Source organism: Trachypithecus francoisi, unplaced genomic scaffold (assembly GCF_009764315.1).
Source record: "Trachypithecus francoisi isolate TF-2019V2 unplaced genomic scaffold, Tfra_2.0 Lachesis_group3, whole genome shotgun sequence".
NCBI lineage: Eukaryota > Metazoa > Chordata > Mammalia > Primates > Cercopithecidae > Trachypithecus > Trachypithecus francoisi.
The window spans coordinates 148,148,020-148,167,120 of NW_022681468.1; the positions used below are offsets into that span (position 1 = coordinate 148,148,020).

General features: G+C 51.8%; 1 protein-coding gene across 1 annotated transcript; it reads left to right on the top strand.

The window, feature by feature from the left end:
• Nucleotides 1–9,350: 9,350 nt before the first annotated feature.
• On the top strand, nucleotides 9,351–18,812 carry VPS18 (VPS18 core subunit of CORVET and HOPS complexes). The gene is made up of 5 exons (XM_033190457.1): nucleotides 9,351–9,704; nucleotides 10,781–10,922; nucleotides 13,735–13,826; nucleotides 13,972–15,842; nucleotides 17,467–18,812. The coding sequence occupies exons 1-5, from the start codon at nucleotides 9,614–9,616 to the stop codon at nucleotides 18,190–18,192; spliced, it is 2,922 nt and encodes a 973-aa protein (XP_033046348.1). The 5' UTR covers nucleotides 9,351–9,613; the 3' UTR covers nucleotides 18,193–18,812.
• Nucleotides 18,813–19,101: the final 289 nt, after the last annotated feature.

Sequence of the window (19,101 nt, forward strand, 5' to 3'; positions counted from 1 at the left end):
CTTCACCCTCAAGGAAGCAAAAACTCCCACCCTTAAGTGCAGGGTGTGTAGTGACTTCCTTCCAAACAGTACAGCATGGAGAGGAGGGAAGAGAGTAACTCTGTAGTGGAGAATCCTGACAAGCACTATCTTGGTCAGGTGATCAATACCAATGGTGATAAGTCATGTTGATAGTGTGTACCCTCGATATAACAGAGAGGTGTTGATAATGGTTCCTTATCTCCCCAAACCCATAAATAGCCCTAGTCTAAACATGAAAAAAAAATTAGATGAATTATGAATTCCAACAGTCAGCATTCAACAAAATACTTGCCTAGTACTCAAAATTATCAAGGTAATCAAAACAAGGAACATCTGAAAAACTTAAACACTGCCAGTCAAGAGCAGTTCAAGGAGACATGACAACTGTTTTTCCCTGTACATAACCTGTGATAAAATTTAATTGATAAATTAGGTCCACTGTGAGGTTAACAACAATAATAATATAGGACAATTTTAACAACAGACTGTAATAAAAGTTATGTTAGGCCGGGCGCGGTGGCTCAAGCCTGTAATCCCAGCACTTTGGGAGGCCGAGACGGGCGGATCACGAGGTCAGGAGATCGAGACCATCCTGGCTAACACGGTGAAACCCCATCTCTACTAAAAATACAAAAAAACTAGCCGGGCGAGGTGGCGGGCGCCTGGAGTCCCAGCTACTCGGGAGGCTGAGGCAGGAGAATAGCGTGAACCCGGGAGGCGGAGCTTGCAGTGAGCTGAGATCTGGCCACTGCACTCCAGCCTGGGCGACAGAGCAAGACTCCGTCTCAAAAAAAAAAATTAAAAAATAAAAGTTATGTAGGCTGGATGAGTTGGCTCACGCCTGTAATCCCAGCACTTTGGGAGGCCGAGGCAGGCAGATCACCCGAGGTTGGGAGTTTGAGACCAGCCTGACCAACATGGAGAAACCCCGTCTCTACTAAAAATACAAAATTAGCTGGGCAGGGTTGCGCATGCCTGTAATCCCAGCTACTCTGGAGGCTGAGGCAGAAGAATCACTTGAACCCGGGAGGCGGAGGTTGTGGTGAGCAGAGATTGTGCCATTGCACTCCAGCCTAGGCAACAGGAGTGAAATTCCGTCCCAAAAAATAAAAATAAAAATAAAAATAAAAGTTATGAGGCCGGGTGTGGTAGCTCACACCTGTAATCCCAACACTTTGGGAGGCTCAGGCAGCCAGATCACCTGAGGTCATGAGTTGGAGACCAGCCTGGCCAACACGGTGAGACTCCGTCTCTACTAAAAGTACTAAAATTAGCCAGGCATGGTGGTGGGTGCCTGTAGTCCCAGCTACTCGGGAGGCTGAGGCAGGAGAATTGCTTGAACCCAGGAGGTGGAGGTTGCAGTGAGCTGAGAACATGCCATAGCACTCTAGCCTGGGCAACAGAGCAAGACTCCATCTCAAAAATAAATAAATAAATAAATAAAAAGTTATGTGAATGTGGTCTCTCTCTCTCAAAATATATTATTGTATTATCCACACCTATTTTCAGACTGCCATTGACTGCAGGCAACTGAAAGCCTGGAAAGCAAAACTACAGATAAGGGGAACTGCTGTACTTCAAATGGACACAGGCATCAATGAAAGAGCTTCCAGCAGGGTGCAGTGGCTGATGCCCGTAATCCCAGCACCTTGGGAGGCTGAGGCGGGAGGATCATGAGGTCGGGAGATGGAGACCATCCTGGCCAACATGGTGAAACCTGTCTCTACTAAAAATACAAAAATTAGCTGGGCGCGGTGGCACGCACCTGTAGTCCCAGCTACTCAGGAGGCTCAGGCAGGAGAATCGCTTGAACCAGGGAGGCGGAGGTTGCAGTGAGCCGAGATTGCGCCACTGCACTCCAGCCTGGTGACAGAGCCAGACTCTGTCTCAAAAAAAAAAAAAAAAAAGAAAAGAAAAAAGAAAGAGCCTTCAGTGGCCAAAACAGGAACAATCTGAGCAATAATAGAAAGTAGTATTGGTGGGTTCTGGAAGTTAAAAATAAAAAAATTAAAATAGACCTGGGGCAGTGGCTCATGTCTGTAATCCCAGCACTTTGGGAGGCCAAGACGGGTGGATCACCTGAGGTCAGGAATTCGAGACCAGCCTGGTTGGGTAAAACCCTATCTCTACTAAAAATACAAAACTTAGTCGGGCGTGGTGGCACACACCTGTAGTCCCAGCTATTCGGGAGGCTGAGACATGAGAATTGCTTGAACCTGGGAGGCGGAGGTTGAGGTGAGCCAAGATTGCACCACTGCACTCCAGCCTGGCCAACAGAGTGAGACTCAGTCTCCAAAAAAAAAAGGGAAAAAAAGAAAAAAATGTTCATAATTCTATACTGATAAATAAACAGAAAAAGGGTGAAAAAAACTACATTTGAGAATCCTGAAGAACACTCCTTCAGCCAGGTAATCAAGAGTAAGATCAATAGTGATAAGTCAAGCTGATATGCACCCTTCATATAGTATGATGAGAATGCAGTGTGGAATGCTGGATGAGATCGTGTTCCAGAAAAAGGGCATTCAAAGTAAGGGCCAGGCATGTTGGCTCATACCTGTAATCCCAGCACTTTGGGAGCCCAAAGCAGGCAGGTAGCTTGAGCTCAGAAGTTCAAGACCAGCCTGGGCAACATGGGAAAACCCTCTCTCTACAAAAAAAAAATACAAAAATTAGCTGGGTATGGTGGTGTGCACCTGTAGTCCACGCTACTTGGGGGGCTGAGGCAAGAAGATCGCTTGAGCCCAGGAGGTCAAGGCTGTCAGGCCAGGCCTGGTGGCTCACAGCTCACACCTGTAATCCCAACACTTTGGGAGGCCGGGCCGGGTGGATCACCTGAGGTCAAGAGCTCAAGACCAGCCTGGCCAACATGGTGAAACCCCATCTCTACTAAAAATACAAAAATTAGTCAGGCATGGTCGCGTATGTCTGTAATCCCAGCTACTCGGACGGCTGAGGCAGGAGAATCACTTGAACCCAGGAGGCGGAAGTTGCAGTGAGCCACATCAAACTATTGCACTCTAGGCTGTGCGACAGAGCAAGACTCTGTCTCAAAAAAACAAAAACAAAAAAATAAAAAAGAAAAAAGGCTGCAGTGAGCCATGATTGAGCCAGTACACTACAGCCTGGGCTACAGAGTGAGACCCTGTCTAAAAAAAAGAAAAAAACAAAAAACACTAAGGAAATTTGAATAGAATATGAACATCAGTTAATAATAATATGCCATTATTGGTTCACTAATTTTAATGATGGCACCATACTAATGTAAGATGTTCATAATAAAGGAGACTGCACATGAGGTATACAGGAACTCTCTGAACTATCTTCTCAATTTTTCTGTAAATTTTAAATTGTTTCAAATTGAATTTTTTTTTTTTTTTTTAATAGAGACAAGTTCTCACTATGTTGCCCAGGCTGGTCTTGAACTCCTTGACTCAAGCGATCCTCCTGCCTCAGCCTCCCAAACTGCTGGGATTACAGGTGTGAGCCACTGCACCCAGCCAGACAATTTATTTTTTTATTTTTATTATTATTTTTTGAGATGGAGTCTCGCTCTGTCGCCCGGGCTGGAGTGTAGTGGCCGGATCTCAGCTCACTGCAAGCTCTGCCTCCCGGGTTTACGCCATTCTCCTGCCTCAGGCTCCGCAGTAGCTGGGACTACAGGCGCCCGCCACCTCGCCCGGCTAGATTTTTTTATTTATTTTTTTTTTAGTAGAGACGGGGTTTCACCGTGTTAGCCAGGATGGTCTCGATCTCCTGACCTCGTGATCCGCCCGTCTCGGCCTCCCAAAGTGCTGGGATTACAGGCTTGAGCCACCGCGCCCGGCCGAAAATTTATTTTTAATTAAGTCAATTAAACCATTCCTTTTAATCTTGGTCTTAACTAAGTCAACAATTACTACTGGTAGTTAACTTGTATAGAGTATTTTGTATTGAGGCACAGCTTTGGGTGATTTGCATAATATGCTATTATACTCACAATACTCACCTTACAAATATAGAAACTGAGACATGAGAGAGCTCATTCGTGCAATTGTTTAACAACTGTTTATGAGTGAGTGAGTGAATGACTGTCTTGGAAGAGTTTGCCCATGGTCTGGGCTCCTCCAGGAAGTGCCCTGCAGGTGTCTCATGTGCGGCTGTCCAGGCTGAGCTCAATCAAGTGACCTCCACCCCTCTTCACCCGAATCCTTCTCCCCACCATTACATCACTGCCACCATCTGCCAGGTTTCCCCAGGAGTCATCCTGCACTCTTCTGTCACCTCTCAAATCTAACTTGACACTAAGTCCTGGGGGCCTTCCTCGGAAAGTTCTCTCCAGCCTATGCTCTTTCTCCTCTTTGGTCCTCACTGCTTCTCCTTTGCCTCTGCTCGTGTCTCATCTGCTCTGAGGGGAACTCCACCTAAGCCACCACCCATTTTTCCAGAACTCACATCAGATACTCTCTCAACTCCAACCAAAACATTCCCATGGCCCATTGAATAAATTTGCAACCTGGCCACAGCCTGCCTCATTCCCTCCACTCCCTAGCACTCCAGTGTTTTACCCCCAAATCACACTGTTTGCAGGTCATTGCTGTTTTTCTTTCCTTTTTCCTTTTCTTCTTTTTTTCTTTTTTTTCTTTCTCTTTCTCATTCTTTCTTTCTTTCGTTTTTTGAGGCAGAGTCTCACCCTGTCTCCCAGACTGGAGTGTAGTGGCACAACCTTGGTTCACTGAAACCTCTGCTTCCCAGGTTCAAGCGATTCTCCTGCCTTAGCCTCTCGAGTACCTGGGACCACAGGCATGCACCACCACACCTGGCTAGTTTTTGTATTTCTTTTTTTTTTTTTTTTTAGACGGAGTCTCGCTCTGTCACCCAGGCTGGAGTGCAGTGGCCTGATCTCAGCTCACTGCAAGCTCCGCCTCCGGGTTTACGCCATTCTCCTGCCTCAGCCTCCCGAGTAGCTGGGACTACAGGCGCCCGCCACCTCGCCCGGCTAGATTTTTTTATTTATTTTTTTTTAGTAGAGACGGGGTTTCACCGTGTTAGCCAGGATGGTCTCGATCTCCTGACCTCGTGATCCGCCCGTCTCGGCCTCCCAAAGTGCTGGGATTACAGGCTTGAGCCACCGCGCCCGGCCGAAAATTTATTTTTAATTAAGTCAATTAAACCATTCCTTTTAATCTTGGTCTTAACTAAGTCAACAATTACTACTGGTAGTTAACTTGTATAGAGTATTTTGTATTGAGGCACAGCTTTGGGTGATTTGCATAATATGCTATTATACTCACAATACTCACCTTACAAATATAGAAACTGAGACATGAGAGAGCTCATTCGTGCAATTGTTTAACAACTGTTTATGAGTGAGTGAGTGAATGACTGTCTTGGAAGAGTTTGCCCATGGTCTGGGCTCCTCCAGGAAGTGCCCTGCAGGTGTCTCATGTGCGGCTGTCCAGGCTGAGCTCAATCAAGTGACCTCCACCCCTCTTCACCCGAATCCTTCTCCCCACCATTACATCACTGCCACCATCTGCCAGGTTTCCCCAGGAGTCATCCTGCACTCTTCTGTCACCTCTCAAATCTAACTTGACACTAAGTCCTGGGGGCCTTCCTCGGAAAGTTCTCTCCAGCCTATGCTCTTTCTCCTCTTTGGGTCCTCACTGCTTCTCCTTTGCCTCTGCTCGTGTCTCATCTGCTCTGAGGGGAACTCCACCTAAGCCACCACCCATTTTTCCAGAACTCACATCAGATACTCTCTCAACTCCAACCAAAACATTCCCATGGCCCATTGAATAAATTTGCAACCTGGCCACAGCCTGCCTCATTCCCTCCACTCCCTAGCACTCCAGTGTTTTACCCCCAAATCACACTGTTTGCAGGTCATTGCTGTTTTTCTTTCCTTTTTCCTTTTCTTCTTTTTTCTTTTTTTTCTTTCTCTTTCTCATTCTTTCTTTCTTTCGTTTTTTGAGGCAGAGTCTCACCCTGTCTCCCAGACTGGAGTGTAGTGGCACAACCTTGGTTCACTGAAACCTCTGCTTCCCAGGTTCAAGCGATTCTCCTGCCTTAGCCTCTCGAGTACCTGGGACCACAGGCATGCACCACCACACTTGGCTAGTTTTTGTATTTCTTTTTTTTTTTTTTTTTTTAGACGGAGTCTCGCTCTGTCACCCAGGCTGGAGTGCAGTGGCCTGATCTCAGCTCACTGCAAGCTCCGCCTCCTGGGTTTACGCCATTCTCCTGCCTCAGCCTCCCGAGTAGCTGGGACTACAGGCGCCCGCCACCTCGCCCGGCTAGTTTTTTTTTTTTTTTTTGTATTTTTTAGTAGAGACGGGGTTTCACCATGTTAGCCAGGATGGTCTCGATCTCCTGACCTCGTGATCCGCCCGTCTCGGCCTCCCAAAGTGCTGGGATTACAGGCTTGAGCCACCGCGCCCGGCCTAGTTTTTGTATTTCTAATAGAGACAGGGTTTTGCCATGTTGGCCAGGCTGGTCTCAAACTCCTGGACTCAAGTGATCCTTCCACCTCAGCCTCCTAAAGTGCTGGAATTACAGGTGTGAGCTACCATGCTCAGCCCTGCTCTTGGTTTTCTTGAGGACTGCATAATACCTTCTCTTTTTGCCCTTAGAGGTACTACACGCTCTTCAAGTCTTAGGTCAAATTCAATTGCTTTCTTACACAGATCCTCTCTCTCACTGGCCTAGCAGTCAGTTGTTACCTGTCTCATGGCAACCGCCACAATGACTCTGAGGACTAGAGGCTGGTGCATATGTCTCTAGCTACGAGTTCCCTAAGACACCTCTGTATCTTCATGCTCAGAAATCCCTGGGTTATTTCCTGCAGTTTCTATCAAAGTAAAATGTCCACACTGCATCATTAGGGGCCCCCAAGTGGCCAGGATAAGAAAAGCCAGCTGGGCACAGTGGCTCTCACATGTAATCCCAGCTACTGGGAAGGCTGAGACAGGAGAATGGCTTGAGCCCAGGTGTTTACATGAGCTATGATCACACCACTGCACTCCAGCCTGGGTGACAGAGCAAGATCTCTAAAAAAAGTTCTGAGGGATCCAGAGAGGCTTCAGGGAGGAGGAGGACTTGAGAGAGACTGTCAGATGAAAGTCACATTTAGAGTTTATTAAGCACATGCTCCATGTTGGCCATTATGCTATAGCAGTGAGCTTTCACATGGATCACCTCATTTACTTCTCAACACAGACCTAATAGGTAGGTATTTGTCTCTGTAGATGAGGAAAGTGAAGCTAAGAGCATCAACTGTGCAGTGTCACAGCTAGCAAGGGACTGGGCAGGAATAAGAGATACAGCTTGCCCTTAGAGATCATACATGCACTTCAAGCCTTGGGTCAAATTCAACTGCTTTCACACAGGAATCCTCTCTTTTGATGCCCTAGCAGTCATCCCTTACCTGTCTCATTGTAACTGCCACACTGATTCTGTGGCTCTCAAAGAATCCAAAGTCCAGCCTAAGGACTGAAGAATGAGTAGGTGGAGATGTACCGTGGTAATCAACGCTTGAGGGAGACTGTACTGAGTCGGCCACAAACAGGATCCACCCAGGGCCTATCCCACACATCCCGGAGAGCAATGGAGCCAAACAAGGGGGTGCTGGGGACCCTTAGGCCGTAGCTGCAAGTACTCTGTGTCCCTAAGGCAGCACTCCTATGCTGACCTCCAGCTGCTGATGTGCTCCATGTGGCAGAGACAGCCCTCTGCACCTGCCAGACCTGAGGGCAGATGGCAGGTGACCTGGGGGTGAAGTGTTATGTATGGAGCAGGGCAGCTCCCTGTCTGGGATCACTTTTCTTAGAGGAAGCCTCCTGCCTATTGTCCTGCTCCTGCACTTCCCTCCTGGCACCTGGCAACCTCAGGTGGGAAGGCCACATTGAGGCTGCAGGCTTGGTCAGGAGAAGCAGGACCCTGATGCGAAGGGAAATGAGGCTGGACGGCATACTTGTCACCTGCCCCAGGGCTAGTGCCCCTCCAAGCCAGAGAGCCCTCAGAGGGCTGGTGAGAGTCACAGTTCTCCGCATGTGGCCAGAAAGTTGAGCAAGAGTAACCCAACCACAAAAGGTATGGTGCAAACCTGGAAACTTCTGAGAGCAAAGAGATACTACTGTTAGTTGTTAGGTGGGGGCCGCCCAGCAAAGCCAGGATGGTGGCGACCCTAGTCCAGAGTCTTCCACTTTAGCAAGGTAGAATCCATCGGCCCCAGAAGGGAACAGACTCCTTCTGGGTCGCCTAAGCAGGTGGGAGAGGAAAACCCAACCATAGTCGCGCCCCAGCCCTCGCAGGTCCCTGAGTGAGGGCTCCCCTCTCCACCTCAGGCTGGGTGGTCCCTGCCTTAACGCTTGCTCCCACTTGTCCCTCGTTCTTGATGGACTTGGCAGGCATTTGTTCCCTGCTCCTCCATGCTCTCACGACGCCGTGGCCACGTCGCGGGGAACGCCCCACCAGGCCAGAGACATTTTCCGTCTGGTTCTCTGCCACGTCCCCAAAGCCTGAACAGTGCATGGTACATTGTGGACGCTCATTCGTGGAGCAAACGCCTGATGGATAATCTATCACTTGCTTTTCTAGTAAGAATGGTCTATTTTAATGGGTCCAGCGCCCCTGCTGCCTTTTCCAGGGCGGGGAGGGTCTGTCCTCATCTCTGTGACCCCAGCTGCCAGCCCAAGCCCGGGCACAGAGTAAGTCCTCAACCACATTTTGGTAAATGAGTAAATGGAAGCGGCCCAGCAACCCTCAGCCAAGGAGCCACTGTGGGGCAGGTCAGGGCGGTTCCTGGCACAGGGTTTCCCACTAGCCTGGCCACCAGCTCTGCTGTCTCCTGAAAGCTGGGGGGCCTCTGGGTAAGGGAGAAGAGTGGCCAGGACTTCTCTGCGTGTGCCCTGTGACGGTGGGACTGAGCCAGCGATTGGATTGAGGAACGGGAGGTTCTCCGAGGCTGTTTAGAGAGGCGGGAGCGGGAGCTGGTCCGGGAGGCTGGACAGACCATGTGAGGGAGCGCAGCCTGGGCACGAAAGCCAGGGCTGGGCGGCGCCAGGCCGGTGGGGAAGGCGGGCTGAGAAAGCCGGGATTGCCTCCTGGTGTGGAAGCCTGGAACTGCAGCAGGGTCCTGGGGCTTGTGTTCGACAGCACTCGCCACACGCTCCGCCCGCAGCCCTCGTCTGGCTTTCTGCTGGCGCGCCGGGCGACGTTGTGCGCCAGCGTCCGTGGGGCTCTGAGAACCCGGAAGTTACGTTTTAGGCCCGCGTCACGGGGGCGGGAGTCAGCTGAGCTGCCGGGGCGAGGTTGGGATCACCTGGGACCGGCTGAAGGGAGCCCTCCCTGTGATCTTTTGTTGGGGGTGGGGCGGCGGGGAGTAGGGTGCAAGACTGCGCCAGATTCAAGGGCGAGGACTGCCCGATTATCTCGTTGCATAAGGCAAGAGCAAGAGGATCCTCAGGATTTTAAAGAGGAGGCGAAGGTTGCAGGTTCCCAGGATCTGTCAGAGGCTGGGGAGTTATAGCTTCCATTCTGGGGCGACGGGGACCCCGGGGGGGGAGCCCTTTCGTAATCCCCAGACCCCGGACAAAGGGCCCAGAGGCCGGGCACCATGGCGTCCATCCTGGATGAGTACGAGAACTCGCTGTCCCGCTCGGCCGTCTTGCAGCCCGGCTGCCCTAGCGTGGGCATCCCCCACTCGGGTAAGGAAGAGGAGGGTGCCGCTGCCCCTTTCGGTTCTCCTAGCATTTGCGTGGGAGCAGCGGGGAGGGCAGCTCCAAGAGCTCGGGGTCGTCCCCTGGGCCATGCCTTCCGGGTCTAGGCCCCTGATTCTCCTCAGGCTCTCTTGGCCCCCAGCTGGTGGATAGTCAAAGTTTGAAAGAGCTAGGGGAGCAGCGGCGTGATCTAGGCTCTACCGCTAGGGTCCTTTTGAGAGGGAATTGGGGCCCAGATAAGGAAGTACTCACCTACCGGGCGCCGTTGGGCTGTTGGGAGAACTTAGAATGGGCTCCCGGCTTCTGCTGATGCTTCTCCCACCAGGCCTCTTCTGGAGGTGGGAGGGAAGGAATGGGCAAAGAACCTGGTGAAGGCGGAATATTGCAGAAGAAGAAGGGAGGGTCCCAGAGGGAATTTTGTCGCTGAACAGGGGAAAATGGAGATTAAATCTTTTCGACCTTGGCGATAGCTGGGTGCAGCCTGGAGTTTTGGGACGTTTTTTGTAGAAAGTAGTGAGTCTCCAGGAGAATGAGGGCATAGGGAGCCCTGGGGAACTGTTCCAGTGAGTGGTGTTAACGAATTGCAGCTGCTTTCACTCTAGTCTTTACCCTCATTCAGTGCTCAAAATATCCCAGCACTTGCCAACTCTACACTGAGGCCCATGACCGCATGGGCAGGGAGAGGGGTAGAGAATGGGGCTATACTACTTCAGTGAAGCTGGGATTGCTGGGCCAAAGACCTGATAAGGGAGAATGCCCAGACCACCAGTCCCATCCCATCCCCACCCAGCCCCATTACCGCTGGGAGCAGGTACATCATGCTTGACAGCATCTTAAGGGTTCAAAGAATCAACCCCTCACTGCTGTCAGAGTGTGGAAAGAGCCCCAGACCTCTAATGTAAAGGTGACCAGCAAACGACTTGATAGCAAACTATTTGTTAACCAAGGTCCTGGGGATAGGAATATGTCAGGAAAGTGGCGAGGAGCACCGTGGTGTTTTTTCTGCTTCTCCCGACCCTTCATCTCTCTCTTCCATAGCTAATCTTGTCATTCCTTACCTGTAGGGTATGTGAATGCCCAGCTGGAGAAGGAAGTGCCCATCTTCACAAAGCAGCGCATTGACTTCACCCCTTCCGAGCGCATCACCAGTCTTGTCGTCTCCAGCAATCAGCTCTGCATGAGCCTGGGCAAGGATACACTGCTCCGGTAATCAAGGGCTCACAGAGCTTAGGAGTAGGGACTAGAGAGGTGTTTGGGGACTATTAACTCCTGGGGCCTTTCTTCCATTCCAGGCAAGTAAAGCAGTGAATTTGGAGTTTTCAGGAAATATCCTATCCCTTTCCAAAGAGAGCCAATACAGGGTAGTGGTTGAGAATCTGGCCTGGCAGGGCATGGTGGCTCACACCTATAATCTCAGCACTTTGGGAGGCCCAGACAAGAGGATCACATGAGATCAGGAGTTTGAAACTAGCTTGAGCAACATAGTGAGACACCCATCTCTACCAAAACAAATTTTTTAAAATTAGCCAGGTCGTAGTGGTGCAGTCCCAACTACCGGGGAGGCCGAGGCAAGAGGATCACTTGAGCCCAGGAGTTCAAGGCTGCAGTGAGCTGTGTTTGCATCACTGTACTCCTGTCTCTTAAAAAAAAAAAAAAAAAAAAGCCCAGGCACAGTGGCTCACACCTGTAATTCCAGCACTTTGGAAGGCTGAGGAGGGTGGATCACCTGAGATCAGGAGTTCCAGACCAGCCTGGCCAACATGGTGAAACCTGTTTCTACTAAAAATACAAAATTAGCTGGGCATTGTGGTGGGCGCCTGTAATCTCAGCTACTAGGGAGGCTGAGGCAGGAGAATTGCTGGAACCCGAGAGCCAGAAGTTGCAGTGAGCCATGCCATTGAACTCCAGCTGGGTGACAACAGGGAGACTCTGATTCAAAAAAAAAAGGAAAAGGGAAAAAAAAAGCTGTTTAGGAGTGTGGAGTGTAGACATAAGAGTATTGATTGCAGCATTCTTGTGGTAGGAAAAACTGGATCCAAGCTGAATGCCCATCAACGGGAAAATGGTGATTAAATTGTAGTTCAGCCATAAAATAGAATATAATGCAGCTGTTTAAAAAAAAGAATTATCCTGGCTGGGCGTGGTGGCTCACGCCTGTAATCCCAGCACTTTGGGAGGCTGAGGCAGGCAGACCACCTGAGGTCGGGAGTTCAAGACCAGCCTGGCCAACATGGAGAAACTCCATCTCTACTAAAAATACAAAATTAGCCATGTGTGGTGGCGCATGCCTGTAATCCCAGCTACTTGGGAGGCTGAGGCAAGAGAATGGCTTGAACCCGGGAGGCAGAGGTTGCCGTGAGCCGAGACCATGCCACTGCACTCTAGCCTGGGTGATAAGAGTGAGACTCTGTCTCAAAAAAAAGAAGAGTTATCCTGGAAAACTGGGTTTGGGGGTGAAAAAAAACCAGTTAGAGCTGTATCGATTGACTAGTGGGATGCTCACGAAATATCATTAATTTACAAATTAAGACACATATACATATATGCAATATGAAGGCATTTTTGTAATAGCAACAAAACCACCCTATTTGTGTTATGAGTATGAAAAAAGATGTTAACGTGAGTTTTCTCAGTGGGGAATAACAGGAGTTTGAGAAGAAAATTAAGTCATTCTTTATACATCTTTGCATCGATTCTTTAGTTAGAACAAGCATATAATTTGGAAAGACTTTCATAAAGAGAATATAAACAGGAGTACTCCTCAAGGTTTTTGTCAAGATGGATTGAGATAATACTAGACTGATGAAGCTTTTGGCATGGGGCTTGGTATGCAAAAGTGCCCAGTAACTATGAGCTGCTCTTCGTTGCTCCCTTCTTACCCCAGCAGTCTGGGATGTCTCTGCCTGTCTTCCCAGATGCACTGGAGATCTTTTGGTTTTTTCCCCCAAGTCTGATTGAGTCTTCAATGGAGATTTTTTGAGCAGATGGGAAAATCTTCTCCTTAGTGATTTCTCAAAATAAGGTGAGGGAGCTTGCAGAGCTAAGAGGGTTTTTTGTTGTTTTTTTTTTTTTGAGACGGAGTCTTGCTGTCACCCAGGCTGCAGTGCAGTGGTGCCATCTCAGCTCACTGCAAGCTCCGCCTCCCGGGTTCACACCATTCTCTTGCCTCAGCCTCCCGAGTAGCTGGGACCACAGGCGCCCAGCTAATTTTTTGTATTTTTAGTAGAGATGGAGTTTCACTGTGTTAGCCAGGATGGTCTCGATCTCCTGACCTCGTGATCCGACCACCTCAGCCTCCCAGAGTGCTGGGATTACAGGTGTGAGCCACCGCGCCTGGCCTATTTGTCTTTTTTTTCTTTTTCCCCCTTTTTGTGGAGAACATGGTCTTGCTATATTGCCTAGGCAGGTCTCAAACTCCTGGGCTCAAGCTATCCTCTCGCCTCTGCCTCCCTAAAAGCTGAGATGACAGGTGTGAGCCACCGGGCCTGGCAAGAGAGTTCTTAAGTAGGACCCAGGGCTGGCAAGAGAGTTCTTAAGTAGGGCCCAGGGCTACTCCATAGGCAGAGCTTCTGTATTCAGCAATTTTTTTTTTTTTTTTTTGAGATAGAGTCTCACTCTGTTGCCCAGGTTGGAATGCAGTGGTGCAGTCTCAGCTGACTGCAACCTCTGCCTCCCAGGCTCAGATGATCTCCCACCTCAGCCTCCGGAATAGCTGGGACCACAGGTGTGTCCACCACACCCAGCTACTATTTTTTGTACTTTTTGTAGAGATGGGATTTCACCATGTTGCCCAGTCTGGCCTCAAACTCCTGAGCTTAAGCAATCTACCCGCCTCGGGCTCCCAAAGTGCTGGGATTACAGGCCTGAGCCACTGTACCTGGCCTGTATTCAGCATCTTATGCGTAGATGTAGACTTCAGGGAAGAAAGTCTATGGCTTTTATCAGATTCTTAAAGAGGTTCATGATCCAAAAAAGGATCTTCTCTTCTCTAGAGTGATGATGACGCTTGTCCCCACAGCATTGACTTGGGCAAGGCAAGTGAGCCCAACCACGTGGAGCTGGGACGTAAGGATGACGCAAAAGTTCACAAGATGTTCCTTGACCATACTGGTAAGTGACAGTGGAGATCCGAGGAGGGGGCCTCTGGTCAGTCACTGCCTGGGTGGATGGGCTCTGAGGGTGGTGTGGGGGCCAGGAGGAGGCTGAGAGTGGGAATGGCAGCATCCACTGGGGTGCCATACTCTCCCCACTCCAGGCTCTCACTTGCTGATTGCCCTGAGCAGCACGGAGGTCCTCTACGTGAACCGAAACGGACAGAAGGTACGGCCACTAGCACGCTGGAAGGGGCAGCTGGTGGAGAGTGTGGGTTGGAACAAGGCACTGGGCACCGAGAGCAGCACAGGCCCCATCCTGGTCGGGACTGCCCAAGGCCACATCTTCGAAGCAGAGCTCTCAGCCAGCGAAGGTGGGCTTTTCGGCCCTGCTCCGGATCTCTACTTCCGCCCGTTGTACGTGCTCAATGAAGAAGGGGGTCCAGCACCTGTGTGCTCCCTTGAGGCCGAGCGGGGCCCTGATGGGCGTAGCTTCGTTATTGCCACCACTCGGCAGCGCCTCTTCCAGTTCATAGGCCGAGCAGCAGAGGGGGCTGAGGCTCAGGGTTTCTCAGGGCTCTTTGCAGCTTACACGGACCACCCACCCCCATTCCGTGAGTTTCCCAGCAACCTGGGCTACAGTGAGCTGGCCTTCTACACTCCCAAGCTGCGCTCCGCACCCCGGGCCTTTGCCTGGATGATGGGGGATGGTGTGTTATATGGGGCATTGGACTGTGGACGCCCTGACTCTCTGCTGAGCGAGGAGCGAGTCTGGGAGTACCCAGAGGGGGTAGGGCCTGGGGCCAGCCCACCCCTAGCCATCGTCTTGACTCAGTTCCACTTCCTGCTGCTGCTGGCAGACCGGGTGGAGGCAGTGTGCACACTGACCGGGCAGGTGGTGCTGCGGGATCACTTCCTGGAGAAATTTGGGCCGCTGAAGCACATGGAGAAGGACTCCTCCACAGGCCAGCTGTGGGCCTACACTGAGCGGGCTGTCTTCCGCTACCATGTGCAACGGGAGGCCCGAGATGTCTGGCGCACCTATCTGGACATGAACCGCTTTGATCTGGCCAAAGAGTATTGCCGAGAGCGGCCCGACTGCCTGGACACGGTCCTGGCCCGGGAGGCCGATTTCTGCTTTCGCCAGCGTCGCTACCTGGAGAGCGCACGCTGCTATGCCCTGACCCAGAGCTACTTTGAGGAGATTGCCCTCAAGTTCCTGGAAGCCCGACAGGAGGAGGCTCTGGCTGAGTTCCTGCAGCGAAAACTGGCCAGTTTGAAGGCAGCCGAGCGTACCCAGGCCACACTGCTGACCACCTGGCTGACAGAGCTCTACCTGAGCCGGCTTGGGGCTCTACAGGGCGACCCAGAGGCCCTGACCCTCTACCGAGAAACCAAGGAATGCTTTCGTACCTTCCTCAGCAGCCCCCGCCACAAAGAGTGGCTCTTTGCCAGCCGGGCCTCTATCCATGAGCTGCTCGCCAGTCATGGGGACACAGAGCACATGGTATACTTTGCAGTGATCATGCAGGACTATGAGCGGGTGGTAGCTTACCACTGTCAGCACGAGGCCTACGAGGAGGCCCTGGCTGTGCTCGCCCGCCACCGCGACCCCCAGCTCTTCTACAGGTTCTCACCCATCCTCATCCGTCACATCCCCCGCCAGCTTGTAGATGCCTGGATTGAGCTGGGCAGCCGGCTGGATGCTCGGCAGCTCATCCCTGCCCTGGTGAACTACAGTCAGGGTGGTGAGGTCCAGCAGGTGAGCCAGGCGATCCGCTACATGGAGTTCTGCGTGAACGTGCTGGGGGAGACTGAGCAGGCCATACACAACTACCTGCTGTCGCTGTATGCCCGTGGCCGGCCGGACTCACTGCTGGCTTATCTCGAGCAGGCTGGGGCCAGCCCACACCGGGTGCATTACGACCTCAAGTATGCGCTGCGGCTCTGTGCTGAGCATGGCCACCACCGCGCTTGTGTCCACGTCTACAAGGTCCTGGAGCTGTATGAGGAGGCCGTGGACCTGGCCCTGCAGGTAAGCCAGTGCATCTTGACTCCAGCTGGGAGAGGGACCCAAAGAGCAGCAGCTCTTTGTGGAAGGGCTTGGGAGGCCGTGGCTAGAGGGTGTGGCTTCCCTTGCAGAGAAGGAAGGTTAAGAGCTGGACTGTTAAGTCAGATTTGAATTCTGGCCATTTCACTTACTAAGCTGTGTGACCTTGGGCTAGTTTCTGAACTCTCTGTGCTCAGATTATTCGGCCACAAAAGGGGGTCAGTGTTATAGTACATTTACCTCATAGGGGTGATAAAGTTCTGTGTATGAAAAGTACTCAGAGCCGGGTGTGGTGGCTCGTGCCTGTAATCCCAGCACTTTGGGAGGCCAAGACAGGCGGATCACAGGGTCAGGAGTTCGAGACCAGCCTGACCAACATGGTGAAGCCCCATCTCTACTAAAAGTATAAAAATTAGCCAGGCATTATGGTGCACGCCTGTAATCCCAGCTACTCAGGAGGCTGAGGCAGGAGAGTCGCTTAAACCTGGGAGGTGGAGGTTGCAGTGAGCTGAGATCATGCCATTGCACTCCAGCCTGGGTGACAGAGCGAGACTCCATCTGAAAAGAAAAGAAAAGAAAAGAAAAGTACTCAGGGCAGGTGCGGTGGCTCATGCCTATAATCCCAGCACTTTGGGAGGCCAAGGTGGGCGGATCACCTGAGGTCAGGAGTTCGAGACCAGCCTGGCCAACATTACGAAACCCTGTCTCTACTAAAAATATAAAAATTAGCTGGGCGTGGTGGCCCGCACCTATAATTCCAGCTACTTGGCCGAGGCAGGAGAATCACTTGAACCTGGGAGAAGGAGGTGTCAGTGAACCGAAATCGTACCACCACACTCCAGCCCGGGCAACAGAGTGAGATTCTGTCTCAAAAAGAAAAAAAGAAAAGTAGTTAGAACAGTGCCTGGTACATACACGTTAGAAGAAGAGGAAGGTGCTGATTTACACTTCTCAAACCATGAATTGTCACCTGCCTTAGCATCACATGAAGTGCTATTTAACATGCAAATTCCTAGGCCTGAACTCAGGACTTACTGAATCAGAATGTCTGGGGGCGGGGCTCAAAAATTTGTATTTTGAGTATGTTTCCCAGGTGATTTCTTTCTCTTTTTTTTTTCTTTTTTTTGAGACAGAGTCTCGCTCTGTCGCCCAGACTGGAGTGCAGTGGCCCAATCTTGGCTCACTGCCAGCTCTGCCTCCCAGGTTCACGCCATTTTCCTGGCTCAGCCTCCCGAGTAGCTGGGATTATAGGTGCCCGCCACCACGCCCGGCTAATTTTTTTGTATTTTTAGTAGAGATGGGGTTTCACTGTGTTAGCTAGGATGGTCTTGATCGCCTGACCTTGTGATCCGCCTGCCTCGGCCTCCCAAAGTGCTGGGATTACAGGCGTGAGCCACTGCGCCCAGCCTCCCAGGTGATTTCTAACTTCACTAAATTGGAGCCCTACTACTCTAAGTAGCTTTACATAGCTGTGGCAGGGGCAGGCTCCCTTGCTTCCGGGAGTGCTGGGAATCCTGCCTCGGGGCCTCTCCTCGGCCATCTCTCTCTCCCATAGTCTCCATGCTGGGCAGGAAGGGGCTTGGCCCTAAAGCTCCTGCTCTCCCCACAGGTGGACGTGGACCTGGCCAAGCAGTGTGCAGACCTGCCCGAGGAGGATGAGGAATTGCGCAAGAAGCTGTGGCTGAAGATCGCACGGCACGTGGTGCAGGAGGAGGAAGATGTGCAGACAGCCATGGCTTGCCTGGCTAGCTGCCCCTTGCTCAAGATTGAGGATGTGCTGCCCTTCTTTCCTGATTTCGTCACCATCGACCACTTCAAGGAGGCGATCTGCAGCTCACTTAAGGCCTACAACCACCACATCCAGGAGCTGCAGCGGGAGATGGAAGAGGCTACAGCCAGTGCCCAGCGCATCCGGCGAGACCTGCAGGAGCTGCGGGGCCGTTATGGCACTGTGGAGCCCCAGGACAAATGTGCCACCTGCGACTTCCCCTTGCTCAACCGCCCTTTTTACCTCTTCCTCTGTGGCCATATGTTCCATGCTGACTGCCTGCTGCAGGCCGTGCGACCTGGCCTGCCAGCCTACAAGCAGGCCCGGCTGGAGGAGCTGCAGAGGAAGCTGGGGGCTGCTCCACCCCCAGCCAAGGGCTCTGCCCGGGCCAAGGAGGCCGAGAGTGGGGCTGCCACTGCAGGCCCCAGCCGGGAACAGCTCAAGGCTGACCTGGATGAGTTGGTGGCCGCTGAGTGTGTGTACTGTGGGGAGTTGATGATCCGCTCTATTGACCGGCCGTTCATCGACCCCCAGCACTATGAGGAGGAGCAGCTCAGTTGGCTGTAGGAGGGTGTCACCTTTGATGGGGGTGGGCAGTGGGAGCAGCGGCTTGAACCCACTTGGGAAGGCTGCCTCCTAGGCTCTGCTAAGTCATCTTGCAATTGCCCCACTGTCACCATGTTGACGGGAGCAGAGTAGTGCCATTGGCCAGGAGGTGTCAGGTGTGAGTGTATTCTGCTAGCTTTTCATGCTGTTCTTCAGAGCTGCAGTTATGCCAGACCATTAACGTGCCTCCTGGTAGAGGCCCTTTACCTGGAGAAGTCAGAAATCTGACCCAGTTCCACCCCTGCCTCTAGCAGCTCTTTTGTCCCTGTCATTCCCCACACACATCCTGTTCACCTCGAGAGAAAGAGAGCACCTTTCTTCTGTGTGTTCACTCTGTGGCCTCTGGAACTCCAGCTCTTCTCCCTCAGAAGAAGCCTTCTCTTCCACCTGCCTGTAGATGTCCCAGAAGTGAGAAGGCAGCCTTCGAAGTCCTGGGCACTGGGTGAGAAAGTGATGCTAGTGGGGGCATGCTTTTGTGCACACTGGGGCTCCAGTGTGAAGGGTGCCCTGGTGCCGAGGCCTTGTGGGGGATGGTGGGTGATGGTGATGGAGGTGGAGAGCATTAAACTGTCTGCACTGCACTGGTGGCTTTGTGTCGATGCTGGGCCAAGTGGTGTGTGAGTGATCTCCAGGCGGGGCTGGAGTGTCACAGGGAGGCTGCCAGGCCCTATGTGCCCCCATACCTTGGCACACGGTCCTTCACCTTGTCCCCCAACTCTACCTCTCCAGGGCTCATTGGGGATTGCAGCCAACCAGCCTGAATTGGGAAGCAGGGGCAGTTCTTCCCTTTGGCCAGCAGATGGTGCTGCTCCCCACAGAATCCTTTGCTTTTGGACAACTGGGAGCGGTGATTTCTGTCACTCTGTTAGT

Excerpts from the sequence above, each read along its gene's own strand:
- VPS18 (XM_033190457.1), top strand. The coding sequence starts at position 9,614 with ATGGCGTCCATCCTGGATGAGTACGAGAACTCGCTGTCCCGCTCGGCC. Across the intron at positions 9,705-10,780 it reads CGTGGGCATCCCCCACTCGG|GGTATGTGAATGCCCAGCTG; the intron begins GTAAGGAAGAGG and ends CCTTACCTGTAG. Across the intron at positions 10,923-13,734 it reads GGCAAGGATACACTGCTCCG|CATTGACTTGGGCAAGGCAA; the intron begins GTAATCAAGGGC and ends TTGTCCCCACAG.